Source organism: Ranitomeya variabilis, chromosome 2 (genome assembly GCF_051348905.1).
Source record: "Ranitomeya variabilis isolate aRanVar5 chromosome 2, aRanVar5.hap1, whole genome shotgun sequence".
NCBI classification, from domain to species: domain Eukaryota; kingdom Metazoa; phylum Chordata; class Amphibia; order Anura; family Dendrobatidae; genus Ranitomeya; species Ranitomeya variabilis.
In genome coordinates, this window is record NC_135233.1 from 265,919,436 (window position 1) to 265,944,177 (window position 24,742).

Genomic DNA, 24,742 nt, shown 5'->3' on the forward strand with positions numbered 1-24,742 from the left:
AAACGTCGCTACAGGAAGCAGAATAAATGTAAGCTCCTATTTTTTCACCATCCATTGTGGCGGTGTCTTTTTGTTCTTTGTAACCCAGCACAGTAGTCAGTGATGACATCCAATACATGTCAGAGGATACAGAGAGTCAAGCACATCTGTCTGGACCACTGCTGACAATCGCTGAGATGAATGGTTCTGTGATATGCTATGACATAACATTGTTTGGCTGCAGCCATGTCATATGGATGTGTGACACGCTATTGTGGTAACACATTAAGTAAAGACCATCAGGGACCATACCTGCTGGAGCATGGGTCCTGAAGAGACTATGTGTCAGGCTGTGTGGTTACTTTTTTAATTTACATTTCATACTGCTATTCTAACTTTTGAAACGTTCAGAAAACACTTTTATAGAGCACCTCTAGTGTTGCTAATAAATCAAGCAGATCTGTTACTTTTGCTACAACCCTTAAATGTTCAGAGTTTTTCCAGCATTTCACATATGAGACTTTGGGCATCGTATTGTCGCCTTGCCAGCAGTGCTGCCCAATCTGCATTTGCATCTTCTATTGCCAGGTAAAAAAAAAAATTGTCAGGGGGACAAAAAGACCAACAACGTTGGAGGTTCCCTTGAATAGATTGAAATTTCATGCCCACAATAGTTTGGCCTGCTATGTACTTGATCAATAGGGTGCCCATTATAAAGTCTGCTTTGAGAACACGTCTTTCATACTTATACCCCTGGTATGTGCATAAGTATTAAAAAAAAAGTCTGGTATCCTACATTTTCAGTGAGTTCCCCTTTGTATTTGTAGTCTGAGCATTTTCTCTTTTTGTGCTTTGCCTCTTTGTCTCTCCGGCTTTTCCACCTCCCCTCTCCATTGGAACTGCAGACCGATTTGTTGATAGATTAAGTCTAGGTGTGCAGGACGAGATGTGACTCATTGTAAGATCGCATCTAATGATTTTATTTGGGTTCACAACGCCACCTGCGACACATAGTCAGAAATGTTTCCAAACATGTTGGATTTTCTGCGCTGATTGCAAGTAATACACAACTCATTTGCCATAAAGTTTAATGCAAGATGCTTACGACAAGTGTCTTGTATGCAATTTTGCTGCAACTTAGCTGTTTATTTGCAGCAAAATTAGAGCTGTAAAATAGTCGCACTACAGCAAGTCATATACTAGTTACACAAAAGTTTTTTATCGAGACTGTTCAGAGAACTGCTTCCACGTGACATACATCACCCTATTGCCCTAGCCTTAAAGTGTGAATGCAAGGTGATATTAGGTGACTTTTCAGACTAATCTGCCATTTCTGTTTATATGTGGAATAACACTATTTCTGGCCTTTTTGTATCCTGAACTTTTAGCAGTTTTCTTCTTTATTAACAGCTTCAACATTTTCTCTTTTTGAGCTTTGTATGTTTCTCATTCCTGCTTCCCCATCTTCCTCTCTTTAAATTTTAATAGAGATTACAAACAGGTTTATTGATGGATTTAAGCCATTTTTGAGAATGAATGACCAGTGCTTGAGACAAAAAATGATCGATAAGTGAAAAATAAAGCTTACTTATGTGACAATATGCATTATGTTTCTTCTCTTCACTTCTACTATTGATTTATGAGAAAAGTGTGATTACTATTTAATTCGTTTTCGAGAGTGAAAAACCAGTACAGGAGACAAAAGAAAATGAGTGATGCAGTAAGTAGAGTTAAGTGGAAAGATCTGCCAAGTTTTGACTCAAGAGTCCAATTTTCTAAAATACGCAGGTCCCCAGGAATTTAACCACTTTGACATTTAATTTGTGAGGATCAGTGAAAAAAAAAAGCTCAACACCATTTCACATATTGTTGAAGGCTCAAAGAGCGGGCCAATCACGTCAGGCATGGCTGCTCGGGCTTCCTCATAACGTTCTGTCCATTTTTGGTCGTGAACCTACAGGTAGATGCTGCAGAATGCAACCTTTTAGGGTTACATTACTTATGCTGTATTTTTTGTACATGGGGGATAGTTAAAATATATTTTTTTCATAAGAAATGGGAAAAAAAGGTTTTGCAACGGTGTTATTAGTTGCATTTAGCAATGGTATGCTCCAGAACAATGCTACTGCTTGTTACTGTGAATTCCTTTCTGTGAGTGTACATACTGTACTTAGTGACTTTTTTTTGGGAATAAGCAATTTTTGTTAACTGAGGGAGGAATTAAAATACCTAATATGTATTGCCCCCACCCCCTGCAAAAAGATGCAAAAATCGTCAGGTACACACACATTGTACTTCTTGCACACCCATTTTTATATTCCAGTTTGGCAACAGTATATCACACAATTATACTGGGTTCTGTTGTAGCATTTTTGGGCCATTATTTTTATGTGGTTCTTTTTAGCCTGGGGGAATTAATGTGCTTTAACCCAAAATTCGCAAAGAAATTATGACAATAAATTTAATTTTTAAATGTAAATTTGCTGGTCTGTTTTGCCACACCATTATTATATCAGGCTTTTAAATTGTCCTTTTTGTCCATAATGTGAACCCTGCCTAGAACTTTCAGTTGATTTTCTATTTTTCTTGAGTTGTCGAAGTATGAAAACGAAATTAAATGTTATACTTTTGTCAAAAATGTATTGTATATTCTACCAAAATGCTGCATGGGCAACAGATGTGGTAGCGTGATAGAAAAAAAATCATGCAAAAAATGTGAGAGCTGCAGGAGAAACACCACCCATGGAAACAACCAGTAAATTCGGACTAGTACCAAACCGGGTCACACATGACCTCCTAACAGGTGTATTATTGGGCAGAAAACAAAGGGGAAAATAGTATTTCTACTAAATTACTCATCTCAAGCACATCAGTATAATGGAGCCACTTACAGCAACTCCATCGGCTGGTGAAAGTCTCCTGCTTAGTCCACCTTTTCTTACTGTTGCACATACCACAAAATTTCCATTCTGGCACTGACACCTGTCTCTGTTCATCCTCATAGTCCCCGAACCTCATGACCCCAAGGGCTAAGGATTATACTACACCAGAACAACTTTTTGCAGTTGATTTATTGGAAGACATAAACAGTCAGCCTTTGTTCACAGATAAAATGGGGCCTGAGAAGATGAAGAAAAGGGCGGCATTTTTTTCTTTTTCAAGCAAGTGTCTGAGCAAGCATGACTGGCTGGAACAGTGCCGACATTGTTTGTGCAGCACAGCACGGATTCAAGGTGAAAAATTCACCACACCTTCATTGACAATACCACAGATCATCATTCAGTACGGAGAACTTCAAACCACATCAATACAGAGTCTACTCATCTTGACAGGTTGGCGTTCAGCAGCCCATTAGCATTTTTTAGGAGTTGCATCTAGCGCATATCATAGTTATTTTCCAAATATCCATCCTTGTTTCTGTGTCAAGGAAACAAGCATTTGCCAGTTGCCTGCTGGTTTGCCAACTAACCTCTCACATTTTTCAGCATGAAAGCTTGGGGAAAACAGCCATATGGTTGTCGAGTTGCTGCTATACATCAATCCATCGATTGGTTGGCTCCCTGTGAACTGCAACTTGGAATCGTTGCACCAACAATGCATGCAACTTTCTGATTGTCTTGCACGGAAAATAATTCATGTACCATGCTTGGCCCACTTCCTGAATCTAATTCTGCAACATTTCTTTCACAAATATATCTACTTAAGGAAGGTGATATATATGGATAGAAAAATGGCAACTCCTTTCAACAATCTTATGTTTTTAAATGTGCCTTACTGGCTTTGCAAAAACAAAAAATGGTCGACCACAACGCCACATGGTTTTAAGCGTCACATCCCAGCCAAGGGTGGACACAAACAGCTTGGGGCCCCTGTGCAGGAAATGTGTCTGGGCCCCCCTCCTTTTAAGGTAACAAAGATATATATATATATATATATATATATATATAGCCACACACACATACATGTACTGTATATATATTACATAGTCTCCTTTATTATGTATATTGCCATCCTGTATTATACAGTGCCCTCTCTTGTTATGTACTGCACCCTCCCTTACATATTGGATTTTATACAGCCCTGTTTTTTATTACATACCGTCTTGTCTTGTTAGCTGTATAATGCAATGATGGCTGATGGAGCATGGGAAAGCTTCTTTTCTAAAGGAGGAGCTGATGGACTGGTAGTCTGGTCACCGGCTCCTCCATCAGTAGTCATTTTATATCTAACAAGAGAGGGGACTATGTAAGGGCGCTGTGAATAACAAAAATATCAAGAATACACTATGTAAGAGACAGCACTGTACATAACCACAGAGGAAGCTATATACCGTATTTTTCTGACCATAAGACGCACTTTTTTTCCTCCAAATTTGGGAGGAAAGTGTGGGTGCGTCTTATGGTAGGGATGTAGCATGTGGGGAGGGGGGCAGCAGCGAGTGGGATCGCAATGATATCCCACTTCAGGAGGCAGAAAAATGTCCCCAATGCGGGAATCAGCTGCTGGGGAAACCATGTGGTCCCCATGATTAAGTGCAGTGAATATTCATTAGCTACTCCCCGCCCACCTATCAGCTGAGCGGTGAGCCGTGCAGCAAATGAATACTGCACTTAAGCAGGGACACGCATGGCTTCCTCAGCGCTGATTCCTGCAGCAGCTGGGGAGATCTATGTGTCCGGGGGAGGAGGAGGCAGCAGAAGCAGGGGGAGGAGGAGAGGAGATCGCTGGTACCTTCCTGGGCTGGAGCTGAGTGCTGTGCAGTGTGCAGGAGGACCTGTGATGATGTCAGAAGTGGGCGGGCTGGAGCATCACATGGCAGCACAGAGCCACAGAGTACTGCTCTAGGGAGGTGGAAACTGGGCTAACCGCATACCTGATCCTAACACAAACAACTAAAAGTAGCCGGTGAACGTGCCTACGTTGGTTCTAGACGTCTCGAGCCAGCCGGAGAACTGACTACCCCTAGAGAGAAAAAATAAGACCTCGCTTACCTCCAGAGAAATTGAACCCCAAGGATATAGAAAGCCCCCAACAAATAATAACGGTGAGGCAAGAGGAAAACACAAACATAGAGATGAACTAGATTCAGCAAAGTGAGGCCCAATAGTCTAGATAGCAGAAAATAGATAGTGGACTATGCGGTTAGCAGAAAACCCTACAAAACATCCACGCTGAACATTCAAGAACCCCCACACCGACTGACGGTGTGGAGGGAGAATATCAGCCCCCTAGAGCTTCCAGCGAGTCAAAAAATCAAATGTAAAGCAAGCTGGACAAAAACACTGAATAATGCAAACGATCCAAATTGTACAAAACAGACTTAGCTTTTCTTGCATGAGGCAGACTGAAAGGAATCCGGAGGAGACCAAATAGGTCTGGATACAACGATGCCAGGCAAGAGACTGAGTCCAGAGGAGACTCAAATAGGAAACACCCGCTGCTTAACGACACAGCTGGAGCTCAGGCCTGCAACAAGACATACCTAACACAATACCGTTAGTGACCACCAGAGGGAGCTCAGAAACACAGTTCACAACAGTACCCCCCCCTTGAGGAGGGGTCACCGAACCCTCACCAAGACCCCCAGGGCGATCAGGATGAGCAGCGTGAAAGGCATGAACCAAATCAGCCGCATGAACATCAGAGGCGACAACCCAGGAATTATCCTCCTGACCATAGCCTTTCCACTTAACTAAATACTGGAGTTTCCGTCTAGAGATACGAGAATCCAGAATCTTCTCCACCACGTACTCCAACTCGCCCTCAACCAAAACCGGGGCAGGAGGCTCAACAGCAGGAACCATAGGCACCACGTACCGCCGCAACAAGGACCTATGGAACACATTATGAATAGCAAAAGACGCTGGAAGGTCCAAGCGAAAAGACACCGGGTTAAGGATTTCCAAAATCTTATAAGGACCGATAAAGCGAGGCTTGAACTTAGGAGAGGAGACTTTCAAAGGAACATGCCGAGAAGACAACCAAACCAAATCCCCAACACAAAGTCGGGGACCCACACCGCGGCGGCGGTTGGCAAACCGCTGGGCCCTGTCTTGTGACAATTTCAAATTGTCCACCACATGGTTCCAAATCCGCTGCAACCTATCCACCACAGAATCAACCCCAGGACAGTCAGAAGGTTCAACCTGACCCGAGGAGAAACGAGGATGAAAACCAGAGTTGCAGAAAAAGGGTGAAACCAAGGTGGCAGAACTAGCCCGATTATTAAGGGCAAACTCGGCCAGTGGCAAAAAGGTAACCCAGTCGTCCTGATCAGCAGAAACAAAACATCTCAGATAAGTCTCTAACGTCTGATTAGTTCGCTCGGTCTGGCCATTAGTCTGAGGATGAAAAGCCGACGAAAAAGACAAATCAATACCCATCTTAGCACAAAAGGATCGCCAGAATCTGGACACAAACTGAGATCCTCTGTCAGATACAATATTCTCAGGGATGCCATGCAAACGAACCACATTCTGAAAGAACAAAGGAACCAAATCAGAGGAGGAAGGCAACTTACGCAAGGGCACCAAATGGACCATTTTAGAAAAACGATCGCACACCACCCAGATGACAGACATCTTCCGAGACACCGGAAGATCCGAAATGAAATCCATGGAAATGTGCGTCCAAGGCCTCTTTGGGATAGGCAAGGGCAAAAGCAACCCGCTGGCATGAGAACAGCAAGGCTTAGCCTGAGCACAAATCCCACAGGACTGCACAAAAGAACGCACATCCCACGACAAGGAAGGCCACCAAAAGGACCTGGCCACCAAATCTCTGGTACCCAAAATCCCAGGATGTCCCGCCAACACCGAAGAATGAACCTCAGAAATAACTCTGTTGGTCCATCCATCAGGGACAAACAATCTCTCTGGTGGACAACGATCAGGCCTATCAGCCTGAAATTTTTGCAGCCCTCGTCGCAAATCTGGGGAAATGGCAGACAAAATTACTCCCTCTCTGAGAATACCAGCCGGCTCAGAGACTCCCGGAGAATCAGGCACAAAACTCCTAGAAAGTGCATCAGCCTTCACGTTCTTCGAACCAGGCAGGTACGAGACCACAAAGTCAAAACGGGAGAAAAACAACGACCATCTGGCCTGTCTAGGATTCAGGCGCTTGGCAGACTCGAGGTAAATCAGATTTTTATGATCAGTCAAGACCACCACACGATGTCTAGCTCCCTCGAGCCAATGTCGCCACTCCTCAAATGCCCACTTCATGGCCAACAACTCCCGATTACCAACATCATAGTTCCGCTCAGCAGGCGAAAATTTCCTTGAAAAGAAGGCACATGGCTTCATCACGGAGCCATCAGAACTTTTTTGCGACAAAACAGCCCCTGCACCAATCTCAGAAGCATCAACTTCAACCTGGAAGGGAAGAGAGACATCCGGCTGGCACAAGACTGGCGCTGAAGTAAACCGACGCTTCAGCTCCCGAAAGGCCTCCACGGCCGCAGGAGACCAATTTGCAACATCAGAACCCTTCTTAGTCATATCCGTCAAAGGTTTAACCACGCTGGAGAAATTAGCGATAAAACGACGGTAAAAATTAGCAAAGCCCAAGAACTTTTGCAGGCTCTTAACAAACGTGGGCTGAGTCCAGTCATGAATGGCACGGACCTTAACTGGGTCCATCTCCACAGTAGAAGGGGAAAAAATAAAACCCAAAAAAGAAACCTTCTGTACCCCAAAGATACATTTTGAGCCCTTCACAAATAGAGCATTCTCCCGCAAAACCTGAAACACCATCCTGACCTGGTTCACATGGGACTCCCAATCATCAGAAAAAACCAAAATATCATCCAGATAAATAATCATAAATTTATCCAGATATTTCCGGAAGATGTCATGCATGAAGGACTGAAACACAGAAGGAGCATTAGATAATCCGAAAGGCATCACCAGGTACTCAAAATGACCCTCGGGCGTATTAAATGCCGTTTTCCATTCATCTCCCTGCTTTATGCGCACAAGGTTATACGCACCACGAAGATCTATCTTGGTGAACCAACTGGATCCCTTAATCCGAGCAAACAAATCAGACAACAATGGCAAAGGATACCGAAATTTAACAGTGATCTTATTCAGAAGACGATAATCAATACAAGGTCTCAGAGACCCGTCTTTCTTGCCCACAAAAAAGAATCCTGCACCAAGAGGGGACGAGGATGGGCGAATATGTCCCTTCTCCAAAGACTCCTTTACATAACTCCGCATCGCGGCATGCTCTGGCACAGATAAATTAAAGAGTCGTCCCTTAGGAAACTTACTACCAGGAATCAAATCTATAGCACAATCACAGTCCCTATGAGGAGGAAGGGCACTGGACCTGGCCTCATTAAATACATCCTGAAAGTCTGACAAAAACTCAGGGATCTCAGAAGGAGTAGAAGAAGCAATAGACACCAATGGAGAATCGCCATGAATCCCCTGACACCCCCAACTAGACACAGTCATAGCTTTCCAAACTAAAACTGGATTATGGGCCTGTAACCATGGCAGACCCAAAACGACAACATCATGCATTTTATGCAGTACCAAAAAACGAATCACCTCCTGATGTACAGGAGTCATGCACATGGTCACCTGCGTCCAATACTGAGGTTTATTCTCTGCCAATGGCGTAGAATCAATTCCTCTAAGAGGAATAGGATTTTCCAAAGGCTCCAGGACAAAACCGCAGCGCTTGGCAAATGACAAATCCATCAGACTTAAAGCAGCACCAGAATCCACAAAAGCCATAACTGAGTAAGAAGATAATGAACAAATTAAAGTCACAGACAAAATAAACTTAGGCTGAAAAGTACCAATGGTGACAGGATTAACTTTTTTCTTTAAACGTTTAGAGCATGCTGAGATAACATGTGTTGAATCACCACAGTAGAAACACAACCCATTTTGACGTCTATGATTTTGTCGCTCGGCTCTGGTCAGAATTCTGTCACATTGCATAGAATCAGGTGACCGTTCAGACAGCACCGCCAAAGGATTATCAGATTTGCGCTCCCGCAAACGTCGATCAATTTGAATGGCTAGAGCCATTGAATCATTTAGACCTGTAGGGATAGGAAACCCCACCATCACATCTTTAATGGCTTCAGAAAGACCATTTCTGAAATTTGCGGCCAGTGCACACTCATTCCATTGAGTAAGCACGGACCATTTCCGAAATTTTTGGCAATATACCTCAGCTTCGTCCTGACCCTGAGAGATAACCAGCAACATTTTTTCAGCCTGATTTTCAAGATTAGGCTCCTCATAAAGCAAACCAAGTGCCAGAAAAAACGCATCAACATTCACCAATGCAGGATCTCCTGGCGCCAGAGAGAAGGCCCAATCTTGAGGGTCGCCGCGCAAAAAGGAAATAACAATCCTAACTTGCTGAGCTGAATCACCAGAGGAACGAGGTTTCAGAGACAGAAACAATTTGCAATTATTCCTAAAATTCAGGAATTTAGATCTATCTCCAAAAAACGGCTCAGGAATAGGTATTTTTGGTTCAGACATAGGACTATGGATAACAAAATCCTGAATGCTTTGCACCCTAGCAGCAAGCTGATCCACACTAGAATTCAGAGTCTGGACATTCATATCTGCAGCAGAGTTTCAGCCACTCAGAGAAAAAGGGGATGGAAGAAGCTAGGCAAACTGCAGCAAAAAAAAAACAAAAAAAAAAAACTCAGAACTTCTTTTTAATCCCGCTTCTGCGATGCATTAAACATTTTCTTTCGGCCTGGCATTCTGTTATGATCCCGATGGCAGAGGATCTCTGATATTCCGGCAAGATAGCAAAATATAAATACTGCTCTAGGGAGGTGGAAACTGGGCTAACCGCATACCTGATCCTAACACAAACAACTAAAAGTAGCCGGTGAACGTGCCTACGTTGGTTCTAGACGTCTCGAGCCAGCCGGAGAACTGACTACCCCTAGAGAGAAAAAATAAGACCTCGCTTACCTCCAGAGAAATTGAACCCCAAAGATATAGAAAGCCCCCAACAAATAATAACGGTGAGGCAAGAGGAAAACACAAACGTAGAGATGAACTAGATTCAGCAAAGTGAGGCCCAATAGTCTAGATAGCAGAAAATAGATAGTGGACTAAGCAGTTAGCAGAAAACCCTACAAAACATCCACGCTGAACATTCAAGAACCCCCACACCGACTGACGGTGTGGAGGGAGAATATCAGCCCCCTAGAGCTTCCAGCGAGTCAAAAAATCAAATGTAAAGCAAGCTGGACAAAAACACTGAATAATGCAAACGATCCAAATTGTACAAAACAGACTTAGCTTTTCTTGCATGAGGCAGACTGAAAGGAATCCGGAGGAGACCAAATAGGTCTGGATACAACGATGCCAGGCAAGAGACTGAGTCCAGAGGAGACTCAAATAGGAAACACCCGCTGCTTAACGACACAGCTGGAGCTCAGGCCTGCAACAAGACATACCTAACACAATACCATTAGTGACCACCAGAGGGAGCCGAGAAACACAGTTCACAACACAAATACTAATGTATAATACTGACCAAATACTGAACGTATGATCGTGGCCTTAGGATAGGTGATTACTTGTTTTCACAGGAGAACAAATGTAAGTGCATCATTTCTACTTTGTAATAGTCACAGGACAGGAAGGGGTAAAACTTCCAAGTATTTCAGCTGTATTGGAAACCAAGAATCTTCCCCTTATTGATATCAGAACAAGTGACATCAATACACAACACAGTCCCTTATACCAAGACAAATAATTCCAAATAAAAGAAACAAATACTGCCACACCGTGACCAGACCGCAAATTACCACCACATAGTGACCGAATAATATCACATACAGGGGACAAATACGGCCACACCATGCCTAAACCACATGTTACCACCATATACTGACCGAATATCACATACAGGAGACCAACACTGCCACACCATGACCAGATCACATTTAACCACCACATAGTGACCAAATAATACCACATACAAGGTAGAATTACTGCCACACTACGACCACGCCATGCCATTACTAATGTAGTGATACCAAAGATGTGTATTTTTTTATTTCCTAATCGGGGAAAAGGAGGGTAATTTGAACTTTTTTCATATTTTTCAAAGCATTTTTCTTTTACTTTTCTCTGTATTTGTTAGTCCCCTTAGGGGGCTTGAATCTGCAATAATCCGATTACTTGTGCTATATTTAGCAGTGCCACAGTATTGCTGAATATTGTAAAAATCACAATCTCCTATGAAAGTCAGCTACAGGCTGGTTTTCACAGTAATTTTTCATGACAGGCACAGGCTGTCAACAGGCCTCTGACCATCATGGCAACCCATCAGCTCCCCACCATCATGTCACAAGAGTGCCAATGGGCGCATTGATCATCACTCTCCCCTGCCGACATGCTGTAAATGCTGCTGTCACAAATCCATAGCGGTGTTTAACAAGTGAACAGCGGCTTTTAACAAGTGAACAGTGGCTTTTAGTGACAGATGATGGTTGAATATCACTGCCATCATTTGCCAGGAAAGATGCGGGATCACCTTGCGAGCCTGCATCAAGGCAGGAAACAACATGTGACGTACGCAGTATGTCACATTTCGTTAAGGGCTCATACACTCTGGGGAGATTTTTCAAAACTAGTAGTAGGCAAAAATGATGTAGCTGCCTACAGTATATCAATGCATCAGTGTATAACTACTGTATATATATGAAGTGCACTCACAGTACATACCTATATAAAATACACACATATAGAATATTCCCATGTATAATAAACATCTGTGTCTACTGCATATGTGATATACTATACATTTATGTATAAGGGTATGGTTCCACGGTCAGTATTGGCAGCGCTTTGTTCGCAGCACATGTCCGCTTAGTCCAAAGCGCTGCCAGCTTTTGTACACGCGGTGATTCCGCATGTGTTCATTAAACCATGCGGAATCACTGCATCCTATGCATTGGACAGGAAATTTATCTTGCGGAGACATGCTGCGGTCTAGAAAGATGCACCGCATGTCTGTCTCCGCAGGAAAGCTACTGGTGCCAGTGCACGCATAGTGGACATGGGATTCCTTGAAATCCCATCCACTATGCTGTAACATCTGGATGCTGCGGATGTACACAGCATCCAATTCGCAGAGTTTACTGACTGTGGAAACATACCCTTATATGTGTCTATCTATTGTACCTGTGTGTTTAATGCAACAGATACAGTATATGTGAATAAAGTCTTCACTGGGGGATAGGCTCAGGGGTCAGTCCCAGTCTGGATTTGTTACAGCAGTGATGACTGGAGTCCCATCAGAGAATAGACCCAGTGATTTAGTGACTGTGTTCCCGAGTTCTGGGCTCTCTGGTCGGTGCTGTGTGTGGATGAAAATCCTGCGCTGACCAGACAACACAAAGCTCCGGGGATCACAGTTAGTAAATCACTGCTTCTAGTCTCTGACTGCAGCCCCTGCCTCCTCTCTTTACTCTGCAAACAATCCGTCACATTCAGACCATTCTTTACCTCCTGTTCAGGGGGTGATTGAGGTCCTGCACACAGGTGTAGCTTCCTTCCAGCCATGAGTGTGCAGACACCGTTCTGCACAGCTGGGCTGGAAGTGTGTGCAATGCAGGGAGAAGGAGGCATCTAACAGGTGCCAGACAGAAGGAGTTGGGAGAAGGAGCAGTTGTGAAGAAGACAGGAGTTGTCTCATCTGTGTGCACGGATCCTATCCTGAAGCCGCACACCAGCAGCTTCCTGTCTCGCACAGCCGCGGCGCCGATGATGTAATTCAGCCACTGCTGTGTAAGGCTGGTTTCACACTTGCGTTTTGATCTGCAGCGTTTTTACCGTGTTACCTATGTTTAACATTAAAAACGCATGCGTTTTTTTTGTACGCGTTTTGCCGCATTTAACGACACATGCGTTTTTTTGCTGCATGCGTTCTTTTGCAGAAATGCAACATGTAGTAATTTTCAGAGGCGTTTTTTGCTGCAAAAAAACGCATGCGTTCATTTGCGTTTGATTTGCGGCAAAAAATACATTGATGTCTTTGGAAACGCATGCGTTTTTGCGTACATGCGTTTGCTTGCGTTTTAAATGCATGCGTTTTTATAGAAAAAAACAAGAATACACCCTGATAAGCCACCCCCCACCATCAGGGTGATAAAGGGATCCTAACCCTAACCCTACCCCTAACCCTAACCCTAGGGATCCAAACCCTAACCCTAACCTTAACCCTAACCCTACCCCTAACCCTAACCCTAACAATATGACAGTGAATACTCTCCGAGTTTATATTTTTAGTACTCTATAGCAATACCGTATATCTTGGGGTATCCACATTGAACAAAGCTTTTTATTAGAAGAATGTCCTGGACTCCAGGTCAACATAATAGCCAATCCCTATGGATCCCTAGGATCCCTAGGGTTAGGGTTAGGGTTTGGATCCCTAGGGTTAGGGTTAGGGGTAGGGTTAGGGGTAGGGTTAGGGGTAGGGTTAGGGTTTGGATCCCTAGGGTTAGGGTTAGGGTTAGGGGTAGGGTTAGGGTTTGGATCCCTTTATCACCTTGATGGTGGGGGGTGGCTTATCAGTGACTTGGTGACCAGGACATTCTTCTAATAAAAAGCTACCCCTAACCCTAACCCTAGGGATCCAAACCCTAACCCTACCCCTAACACTAACCCTACCCCTAACCCTAAACCTAACCCTAGGCATCCTAACCCTAACCCTATCCCTAACCCTAACCCTAGCTAATTCTATTAATAGTGGGTTTTCTAGTTGATTTTGATGATTGGCAGCTGTCACACACTTCTCAGCATGCGTTTCAAAAACGCAAACGCAGGAAAAAACGCATGTAAACGTGTCAAAATGCCACTTTTTTTACTGCATGCAAAAACGCATGCGTCTAAAAAACGCAGCGTTTGCACGCGTTTACATGCGTTTTTTCACCACCTGCGGTTTTTTTACAAACGCTGCAGATTAAAACGCAAGTGTGAAACCAGCCTAAGAAAGAAAGTGCGGGCAAAAAGCAGGAGGGATCCATTCCCTGCAGCTCCGCTCCGCTGCCTTTTTCTCTTGCAGGCAGCGGAGCTGCAGTAATTTCTCCCTGCCGCTGCACATGAGGACAATCTGGCCAGGGGGCCCCCCAGAACTGGATACACTGGCCAGATTGCCCGCATTATTAGCCGCCCTGCAGGGGCCCCCCGGAGCCTGCGAGCCCCTGTGCAGCCGGTTGAACCTGTGGTATGTCTGCCCATGCATCCCACTGGAACCAGATACTGTTGCGGCATCTGTACATGCATCTGTATAAGGCTACTTTCACACATCAGGTTTTCGCTGTCAGGCTAAATCCGGCTAAATTTCAAAAAAACGCATCCGGCGAATGTTGCCGCCGGATCCAGTTTTTTTCCCATAGACTTGCATTAGTGCCGGATTGCACCGGATGACATTGCGTTTCATCCCGTTTTTGCCGGATCCGGCAAATCTGCTGTTTCCGGTTTCTGGAAAAAACATCCATAGCAAGTTTTTTGTCTCCGGCGCAAAAGCCGGAAGCGCCGGATCTGGCGCTTCCGGCTGTTTGCTAGAATGGAAGCCTATGGGAGTCGGAAGGTGCCGGATCCGGAAAATGATGGATTCTGGTGCCGGTTTCCGTTTTTTTAAACTGAGCATGCTCCTATTTTTTTTTTATCCAATAATCTATATATCCTAGCCAGATCCGTCTCAAAAACGGATCCATCGCATCAGTTTTTCACAGTCTGCGCCGGATCTGGTTTTTCCAACATTTGTCGGATTGTGCCTGATGCAAAAAACCTGATGTGTGAAAGTAGCCTATGCAGTGTAAAGAAGACATGTTCCTGCTTCAAAGAAAAGGGATGATTTTTAAATGGGTTGATAAAAAACCTTTGTAATTGCTTAATTATTTTGTAAATAACAAACTTGTGAGTCAGTGATATCTTATGATAAAGAACACAAGTTCCTTATCATAATAGGAAGCGCACTAAGCTCTCTTACATGCTACTATGATCTAAAACTCAAAGCAGAGCAAATGCAGTATGATGGGATTTCACCCCTCTCTTCACTCTGTCCCTTAGATGCAAGTAAATTGTACTTGCAAACTTTTCAAAAATGTACAGGAAAAAGGTTGGACCTCTTGGTATCCCAGAAGGGCCCACAGATCTCCTTGGTGCACTATGTACTCACCTCTCCAGCACCATCATTCATAGCCCTAGTGTTGGCAACATTATAGGATGCACTGAGGTGAATGTTTGAATTTCTAGACTTAAAAGCACCCTAATTTCACCAGTGCAATAGCAGATGCCTTAACCAATCAGGCTGCTAGACAAAGAATAACATGAAGAAGATCAATATAACGTGTGTGTGTTTGCACACGCATGCGCATATTACTCTAAAATGTATCCAAATTTATTTTTCAAAAAGGAAAAGTACAGAGCCCAAAATGCCACCCCTTAAGGGTAGGAGTAAACATTGACCCTTTGAAGAACCTTAATAAATGTCTCACTATATAAAGCCGAGCCAGAATAGTCTACAAAAGAGAAATAATTCCACTTGTAGACAGCTGTTTCAGGGTTTGTGTTCCTCATCAGTGCAAAGTAAGAGACTTGTTGGCAGGAGGCAAGTCTCCTAATTTATATGCTATGTGATGTGGCAGGGCTCCAAGGCTGATTATTGACTTCTAAGTCTGTTAGGGGTATATGGTATGTGGATGTATTAATTTTGGGGTGTGCTAAGGGGTTATTTTTGCATCTGTATTGTGATAACATTTAGGGATAACTAATAACTATTCTATATTCTAGTAGCAAATATATTAGTACTCATTATAAATTTCCTTTGTCCTTAGGTTCGATTTGTTAGCAGTACTTGGGTTTTTGGTAAGCTCATGTGCCATGTAAGTCGTTTTGTACAGTATTGCTCAGTCCACGTCTCTGTCCTTACCCTCACAGCTATTGCTCTGGACAGACACCAGGTAAGTTATAATATTTATGCATTCTGTTAACTTGTAAAGCTTATCTATTCCAAAAATATTACTGTGCCTTAAAAAAGTATTCATAACCCTTGAACTTTTTAACATTTAACAACCCACAAACTTAACTTTCTTTTATTGGGATTTTATGTGATATACCAACACAAAGTATGAAAACACGAGAAAAAAGCGTCAAGCTATATAAAGGGGACCACCACTGAATACAAAAGTATAAATTTATTTATTAAACAACTCAAAAGAGACAAGCACCACTCTATTAAAAACAATTAAAAACAAAAACCCAGATAAACCATGGGTTCCAAATGAGGAACCTCACCCCCCTGGACATGTGTGGTATAGCAGAATACGTGGACCAATATTAACAATCTATAAAGGTACAAGTAAAAATGACAATCAAATATTCGTCCTGTGAAAGGATAAATGAACGGCACGGCTACAAAGACATCACTGTAGGAGAGTCATCTGTAGATGTACAAACATGACATCAATCACCTCATAAATAGCAAGACATAGAGGTCTTAAGAATAATAAATATATATATACTGGCTGGAGAAGAGCATATAAGGCAATATATAGCAGGCAACAATGTCTGCATTGGAAACAGCTAATATATAAAGATATAACAATACAGAAAATAGTCACCCCTACAGGAGAAAATATATAGGAGTACTAAGTGCTTACTGACACGTGCCTAGATAAAACATAGATGTTTGGAGATGATACATGTCTATAAATTAAACAAATAAGCAAATAAGACAGTTTACAGCAGGCAACAATGTTTGTGTTGGAAGTACCTTATATATGAGGACACCCAAACGGGAAAAATTATACCGCTTAGGAATGCAACAGTATGTGGAGTCATCACCCATATAGGAAAAAATAGATAAATTCAGGAGTGCTTGTTGACATGAGCCTCCAAATACAGAGGGCCAAGTGACAAGTGCATACTCTAGATTGGGCTCCTAAGAAATGAATATAATAGATAGATAAAGCTATACATGCTTATTTAAAGAGGCTTATAGTTAACCTGTAGTCCAGACCAGTATCATATGAGCAAATGCGGTACCGAGTAGTGCCACACTGCAGATTGTCAAAAGATAGCCGTGCTAAATGAACATGACCATAGTCACCATCACCCAGAGAGTCCAGGGGGCATGTAGCCCAACGCGTGTCGCCACCAAAGTCCTGACGAAGCCACTTTGGTGGCGACACGCGTTGGGCTACATGCCCCCTGGACTCTCTGGGTGATGGTGACTATGGTCATGTTCATTTAGCACGGCTATCTTTTGACAATCTGCAGTGTGGCACTACTCGGTACCGCATTTGCTCATATGATACTGGTCTGGACTACAGGTTAACTATAAGCCTCTTTAAATAAGCATGTATAGCTTTATCTATCTATTATATTCATTTCTTAGGAGCCCAATCTAGAGTATGCACTTGTCACTTGGCCCTCTGTATTTGGAGGCTCATGTCAACAAGCACTCCTGAATTTATCTATTTTTTCCTATATGGGTGATGACTCCACATACTGTTGCATTCCTAAGCGGTATAATTTTTCCCGTTTGGGTGTCCTCATATATAAGGTACTTCCAACACAAACATTGTTGCCTGCTGTAAACTGTCTTATTTGCTTATTTGTTTAATTTATAGACATGTATCATCTCCAAACATCTATGTTTTATCTAGGCACGTGTCAGTAAGCACTTAGTACTCCTATATATTTTCTCCTGTAGGGGTGACTATTTTCTATATTGTTATATCTTTATATATTAGCTGTTTCCAATGCAGACATTGTTGCCTGCTATATATTGCCTTATATGCTCTTCTCCAGCCAGTATATATATATTTATTATTCTTAAGACCTCTATGTCTTGCTATTTATGAGGTGATTGATGTCATGTTTGTACATCTACATATGACTCTCCTACAGTGATGTCTTTGTAGCCGTGCCGTTCATTTATCCTTTCACAGGACGAATATTTGATTGTCATTTTTACTTGTACCTTTATAGATTGTTAATATTGGTCCACGTATTCTGCTATACCACACATGTCCAGGGGGGTGAGGTTCCTCATTTGGAACCCATGGTTTATCTGGGTTTTTGTTTTTAATTGTTTTTAATAGAGTGGTGCTTGTCTCTTTTGAGTTGTTTAATAAATAAATTTATACTTTTGTATTCAGTGGTGGTCCCCTTTATATAGCTTGATGCTTTTTTCTCGTGTTTTCATGCATTCTCCTATGTCAAGCTTGGGTTGACCCCCTTTTCTTTTTTTCTATAATTGTAGCTATTATATACTGATGGTGCCCTCCATTGCTTGTTTTTATACCAACACAAAGTAGCAAGTATTTGTGAAGTGTAAGGAAATGGTACATGGTTTACTAATTATTTTTAAAATGTAAATCTGAATATTGTGATATGCATTTGTATTCAGGTCCCCTTAGTCTGAGAGACATAAATAAAATCCTGAATGACCAATTGACTCCAAAAGTCACATAATCAGTACATTGAGTCCACCTGTGTGTATTTTCTTCTCAGTATAACTACAGCTGTTCTGAAGACCTCAGAGGTTTGTTTGAGAACATTACGTGTTAGGTGTCAAATTCCAGCTGCTGCACAGGGGGAATCTTGAACCATGTCCTCTGCGGTTTCCCATTCTTTCTCAGCCATAGAGGAGCCTGCTCAGCAGAGACGTCGGTCCCAGTGTGTGGCTCAAGCTGATGCTGAGCGTCTGGTTACTGCTGCCATCCCAGGTCCAGCTATTATAACCAACATTAATCAGGGGCGAGCAGACACTCCAGGGACTTATTCCTGCTTTTTGTCTGCTGAGCATGCCCATGGGACAACCTCCCATTGGAGGTTGGAGGTCACATGCTCAGGTCCTGTTGCGGCTCTGATTGGACCACTGGGAAGGTCCCGGAAGGCTGCAATTATAAAAGATTTGCATGGCCGCCCGGCCATGCGCTAGTATAAAACTGAACTTGTGTGTGTGTGTGTGTGGATGTGTGTTTGATATCTGGTGAAAGCTCCTAATCATTCTTCTCCCTAGCATTGTTGCATGTAGTTGAGTGTTTGAGCTAACTAGCGCCAGACTGTGCCATCCAGCACTAGGCACGAGTATACTGCATCAAATTAGCAGCGACCGCTAGTGCGGCGTCGTGCGCAATTAGTGCGCTTTCCAGGCCCTAGTCAGGGTGGTTAGTGGCATGCGCCACAGCGGCGCTGCGTGCACGTAGTACACTAAATCTATTAGCATAGTCTCTCCCTGGCACCGCAGTTGCGGCACTGAATGTTAGTGGGTCTAGAGGGACTCTAACCCTGTGTCCTTGGGGCAGAGTCCTGTGATTGTACACTAGCACTAACTTTGCCGAGCTCTGTGAGCTTTAACAGGCTACGGCATTTACATTCCGCAGTAGTGCGGTTCTGTGAAGTAACAGAGTATGCCTTTGTGCACACTGGGTGACGTTAACCCGCGTGTGTTCATCTATTATACCGCCATGTAACGTCCGCCATTACTGGGCAGAAGGTAACATATCTGCATGGTGGACTCCGGGCTGCGAACGCACAGTATTACTACCTTTATATTATTTGGCGCGTTCCGCCAGCCCTAACCTTAGGGATCAAACAGCATCATGAAAACCATAAGTTATAAAAAATAGTTCAAGCTCTGAAGATCTCATGAAGGAAGCACTGTTTAATTCATCATCCAAAAATGGAAGGAGTATGACACAACTACAAACCTACTAAAACATGGCTGTCCACCTAAACTGACATGCCAAGCAAGGACAAAACTAAATAGAGAAGCAGCCAAGAGGCTCATGGTCCCTATGGACAATCTGCCGAGATCCAAAGATCAGGTGGGAGAATCTGTCCACAGGATAAATGTGGTCATATACTCCACAAATCTGGCCTTTATGGAAGAGTGGCAAGAAGAAGGTAATTTTTGAAAGCAGGTCATAAGAAGTCTCGTTTGCAGTTTATATAAAGGCATGTAGGGGACACAGCTAGCAATGTAATAGAAATTTGTTAGGATAAATCTATCCCCGTGTGTGCTGCGTCCGTTCCCAATTGGGCTAAGTATTCGAACGCTCAAAAATGACACTGCACACCAAGGTGACAGAATAACATTTTCTCAATACTGATGCTTTAGTATAGTAACGTGTTTTTATAGTGTCATACAGAAAGGGGAGGTTAGTTAAGGATCATATGGTCAAGCTTCTCTGTCATTGGTTATCCAAATATATGGAATATTGTGGTTAAGGCATAGAAACAGGCTGATTAAGCAACTAAAGTATAACTGTCATTTTTTTTGTAGTCAGGCCAAAGTTGAGACATCTTGAGTTCAGTTCCTCTTCATCTCTGAAAAGTCCCAAGGCATTGTCTGGTATGTGTTAGCCATTTTAAGCAATGGATTATAATGTATATATTAGCTGTTAGTATATATGCAAGTGAATCTATGTATTTTACATATTTCCATCACAGCATGTGGAAGAAGGTGCATTGGTCAGATGAGACCAAAGTAGAACTTTTTGGTCTAATGCAAAACACTATATGTGGCAAAAAACTAATACTACCAATCACCCCAAAAACAGCATCCCCACTGTCACACATGGTGGTGGCAGCATCATGCTGTGGGGAGGATTTTCTTCAGCAAGGACATGGAAGCTGGTCAGAGTTGATGGGAAGGTGGATGGAGCTAAATACGTGGCAATCCTGGAGGAACTCTGTTAGAGGCTGCAAATGACTGGAGCGTAGGTTTCCCTTCCAGCAGGACAATTGCCCTAAACATAATTCCAGAGCTAAAATGCATGGTTTACATCAAAGCATATTCATGTGTGTGAATGGCCCAGTCACAGTCCAGATGGAAATACCATTGAGAATCTGTGGCAAGACTTGAAAATTGCTTTTTTCAGATGCCTCTGTCCAATCTCACTGAGCGAGAGCGAGTGTGAAAAGAAGAATGGCAAAAAATGTAAGCCTCTGGATGTGCAAAGCCGGTAGAGACATACTGCAAAATTTAAAGAGAAAAATTTTCGGCATGTAACCAGCTCACCTGCAGCAGCATGCGGTGTGTAAAAGCGCGGAACCCATGTAGTCTCATGTGCAATAATCAAGAAAAAATGGTGGTTGTTCCATCTTCTTTATAAAAATCAATTTTATTTAGCAAAAAACTAAAAAAAAGACAGACATGATATAAACGTCCTGAATAGCTAAGCGTTTAAAACACAAAGTGTAACCTTTCTCAAGCAACAGACTTGTGTCACGCACACACTTCTCAGCACGTGACGATTGGTGTGCTTGCAAGGGTTAGTTTATTTCCTCTCACTGAATCCAGCTTTCTATAAAGTGATCATAAATCACATCTGACACATTCAGAACTCCACGATTTCTTAGTGCTCTGCCACCACTCATCAAACACACGGGGTGATGAGTCCCCAAACTCTGTTACGGTCAGAGAATCAAAAGGTCACAGACTCTCTGAAAGGCCTTGGATTGTTTTGAGCATACAAGGATCAAACTTATTAAAGATTTTAGGTTTTAATATAAAAGATACAGTGCTTACAATAAAATATTTAAAAAGGTAAAAATAAGCAACACACAAATACACAAATATGCAAAACAGTTATAAAATAAAAAGGGAAAAATAACAGAAATACCTAAATGTTTCTGTCTACAGTTATCTTCTATCTCTTCGAGGGAAGGAGAAATGAATTATGGATCACACCAGCATCCTAGGCAGCGCCCACATGTGAACAACTTCTTTTGTGCCACAGAGCTTTTTATAGTCCAGACCATAGTCCCATATATCCAGGATTACCCATATTGGTCCATTAAAAAATTGCTCTTTGTGAATGGATGATGGGCTAATTTATGGTCTTGCATTTCAAATATCCTTTGTTTTCCCCACTCATCTCTATACAGTCAATAGGACATATTCTGCCTAGTACAGACCATTTACTAACCCCTTTAAAGCTCAGGTTCCAGGAGCTCAGGTTCAATGTTTGACACCACCAGCAAAAACCTCTTTGGTTTGCAATACTGGTATATCTAGTTTCACCTTTTTGTCAACTAAATGTAAATCTACTGCTTTATTGGTTTCCCTTATTGATTATATATTTCCTTCACAACTTGCAGCAATTGCAGTGAAAAGTTGTCCTACAAAGTATTAACTCAGAGGTTCTGAATACAAAGGCATGTCACAATTTTCATTTTTTTTTAAATATTAAGAAAACCATGTCTTATTTTCTTTACAGTTCACTTGCTACTTTGTGTTGGTATATCACATAATATCTAAACCTACAAACTTTGGCAGCAATCAAATGGGCCAAATTACCACATAATTATTTAGTGCTGCAGAAGCTAAATGATGAAAACTATCAATTTCCAAGTACATGTACACCTGACTGTATGCAGAATATTTTCTACCATGGGCTACCTAATATACAGAATGCAACGGTAATGTGATACTAATCAAATAAGAAATCTAAATTTAACAAACACAGGTTTTTACTTAAGTTTTGTTTCTTAGCAACAGTTGTACAGACTCTTTGTTATCACGTACGAGAATTCAAAAGCGGAATGAGGAGACAGTGGTACTTAACAAACAACTATTCATTTAACTAACATGATAGATATATAAGTTCGATATCAAGGATAAAAGTGAACAGTACAGTACAATATGGCACAATAAGAATGCAGTAATACATATAAACAGGATCTTTGTATAGTGATATACACTCACCGGCCACTTTATTAGGTACACCTGTCCAACTTCTTGTTAACACTTAATTTCTAATCAGCCAATCACATGGCGGCAACTCAGTGCATTTAGGCATGTAGACATGGTCAAGACAATCTCCTGCAGTTCAAACCGAGCATCAGTATGGGGAAGAAAGGTGATTTGAGTGCCTTTGAACGTGGCATGGTTGTTGGTGCCAGAAGGGCTGGTCTGAGTATTTCAGAAACTGCTGATCTACTGGGATTTTCACGCACAACCATCTCTAGGGTTTACAGAGAATGGTCCGAAAAAGAAAAAAAATCCAGTGAGCGGCAGTTCTGTGGGCGGAAATGCCTTGTTGATGCCAGAGGTCAGAGGAGAATGGGCAGACTGGTTCGAGCTGATAGAAAGGCAACAGTGACTCAAATCGCCACCCGTTACAACCAAGGTAGGCCTAAGAGCATCTCTGAACGCACAGTGCGTCGAACTTTGAGGCAGATGGGCTACAGCAGCAGAAGACCACACCGGGTACCACTCCTTTCAGATAAGAACAGGAAACTGAGGCTACAATTTGTACAAGCTCATCGAAATTGGACAGTAGAAGATTGGAAAAACGTTGCTTGGTCTGATGAGTCTCGATTTCTGCTGCGACATTCGGATGGTAGGGTCAGAATTTGGCGTAAACAACATGAAAACATGGATCCATCCTGCCTTGTATGGAGCATCTTTGGGATGTGCAGCTGACAAATCTGCGGCAACTGTGTGATGCCATCATGTCAATATGGACCAAAATCTCTGAGGAATGCTTCCAGCACCTTGTTGAATCTATGCCACGAAGAATTGAGGCAGTTCTGAAGGCAAAAGGGGGTCCAACCCGTTACTAGCATGGTGTACCTAATAAAGTGGCCGGTGAGTGTATATACAGTATTATATATAGAGTATATATATATATATATATATATATATATATATATATATATATATATCTATACACAGTTCTTTATTTTTACAGTTAGGGGACTGTTATCGTAAGTCTTGTCCAGTTATAAAACCCCAACCTAACGGACATCATTCCCACTACTTGGCCCATAAACATTGTATTTCCTTTAGATGGTTCAAATCATCACACAGGTCCTAACGGGGGGTCAACAATACAACCCACTAGGCTGGAAGCTGTAGATAGGCGAATTACTTGGTATACGGTACCGCTCGTGACACTTGCCACCTTTGTTCTCTAAACCACGGCTCCGGTTCCCACTCAGTACCGTACGTCTCCGCTGAAAGTAACGGTTCACACAAATATCCTTCCTCTGCAGCTGGGTCTCCCTCTCAACCCTGGTTCTGCTCACTTGGCTAGGAAACTCTTGTATGTGGTCTCTTGTCTCTGGCCTTGGCTCGGCCTACTTGGCTCAAATCTTCCAGATCTGGTCTTGGATCTCGCAGGTCTGGTCTCTCAGCACTTCACTTGCATCTGTTATCTCATAATCATGGGTATATACAGTTATATGAAAAAGTTTGGGCACCCCTATTAATCTTAAGCTTAATGTTTTATCAAAATTGTTTTTGTTTTGCAACAGCTATTTCAGTTTCATATATCTAATAACTGTTGGACACAGTAATGTTTCTGCCTTGAAATGAGGTTTATTGTACTAACAGAAAATGTGCAATCTGCAAAATTTGACAGGTGCATAAGTATGGGCACCCTTATTATTTTCTTGTTTTAAATACTCCTACCTACTTTTTACTGACTTACTAAAGCACTTTTTTTGGTTTTGTAACCTCATTGAGCTTTGAACTTCATAGCCAGGTGTATGCAATCATGAGAAAAGCTACTTAAAGTGGCCACTTGCAAGTTGTTCTCCTGTTTGAATCTCCTCTGAAGAGTGGCATCATGGGCTCCTCAAAACAACTGTCAAATGATCTGAAAACACAGATTATTCAACATAGTTGTTCAGGGGAAGGATACAAAAAGCTGTCTCAGAGATTTAACCTGTCAATTTCCACTGTGAGGAACATAGTAAGGAAATGGAAGAACACATGTACAGTT

The 24,742-nt window shown here is 42.4% G+C and overlaps 1 protein-coding gene across 3 annotated transcripts in view; it reads left to right on the plus strand.

The window, feature by feature from the left end:
• LOC143809335 (G-protein coupled receptor 83-like) overlaps nt 1–24,742 on the plus strand; it is a 163,073-nt gene that overhangs the window by 84,285 nt on the left and 54,046 nt on the right. For all 3 annotated transcript variants that reach the window (XM_077292423.1, XM_077292424.1, XM_077292425.1), the window contains exon 2: nt 15,833–15,958. In XM_077292423.1, coding sequence (XP_077148538.1) covers nt 15,833–15,958 — 126 coding nt within the window. The remainder of the gene's footprint in view (nt 1–15,832; nt 15,959–24,742) is intronic.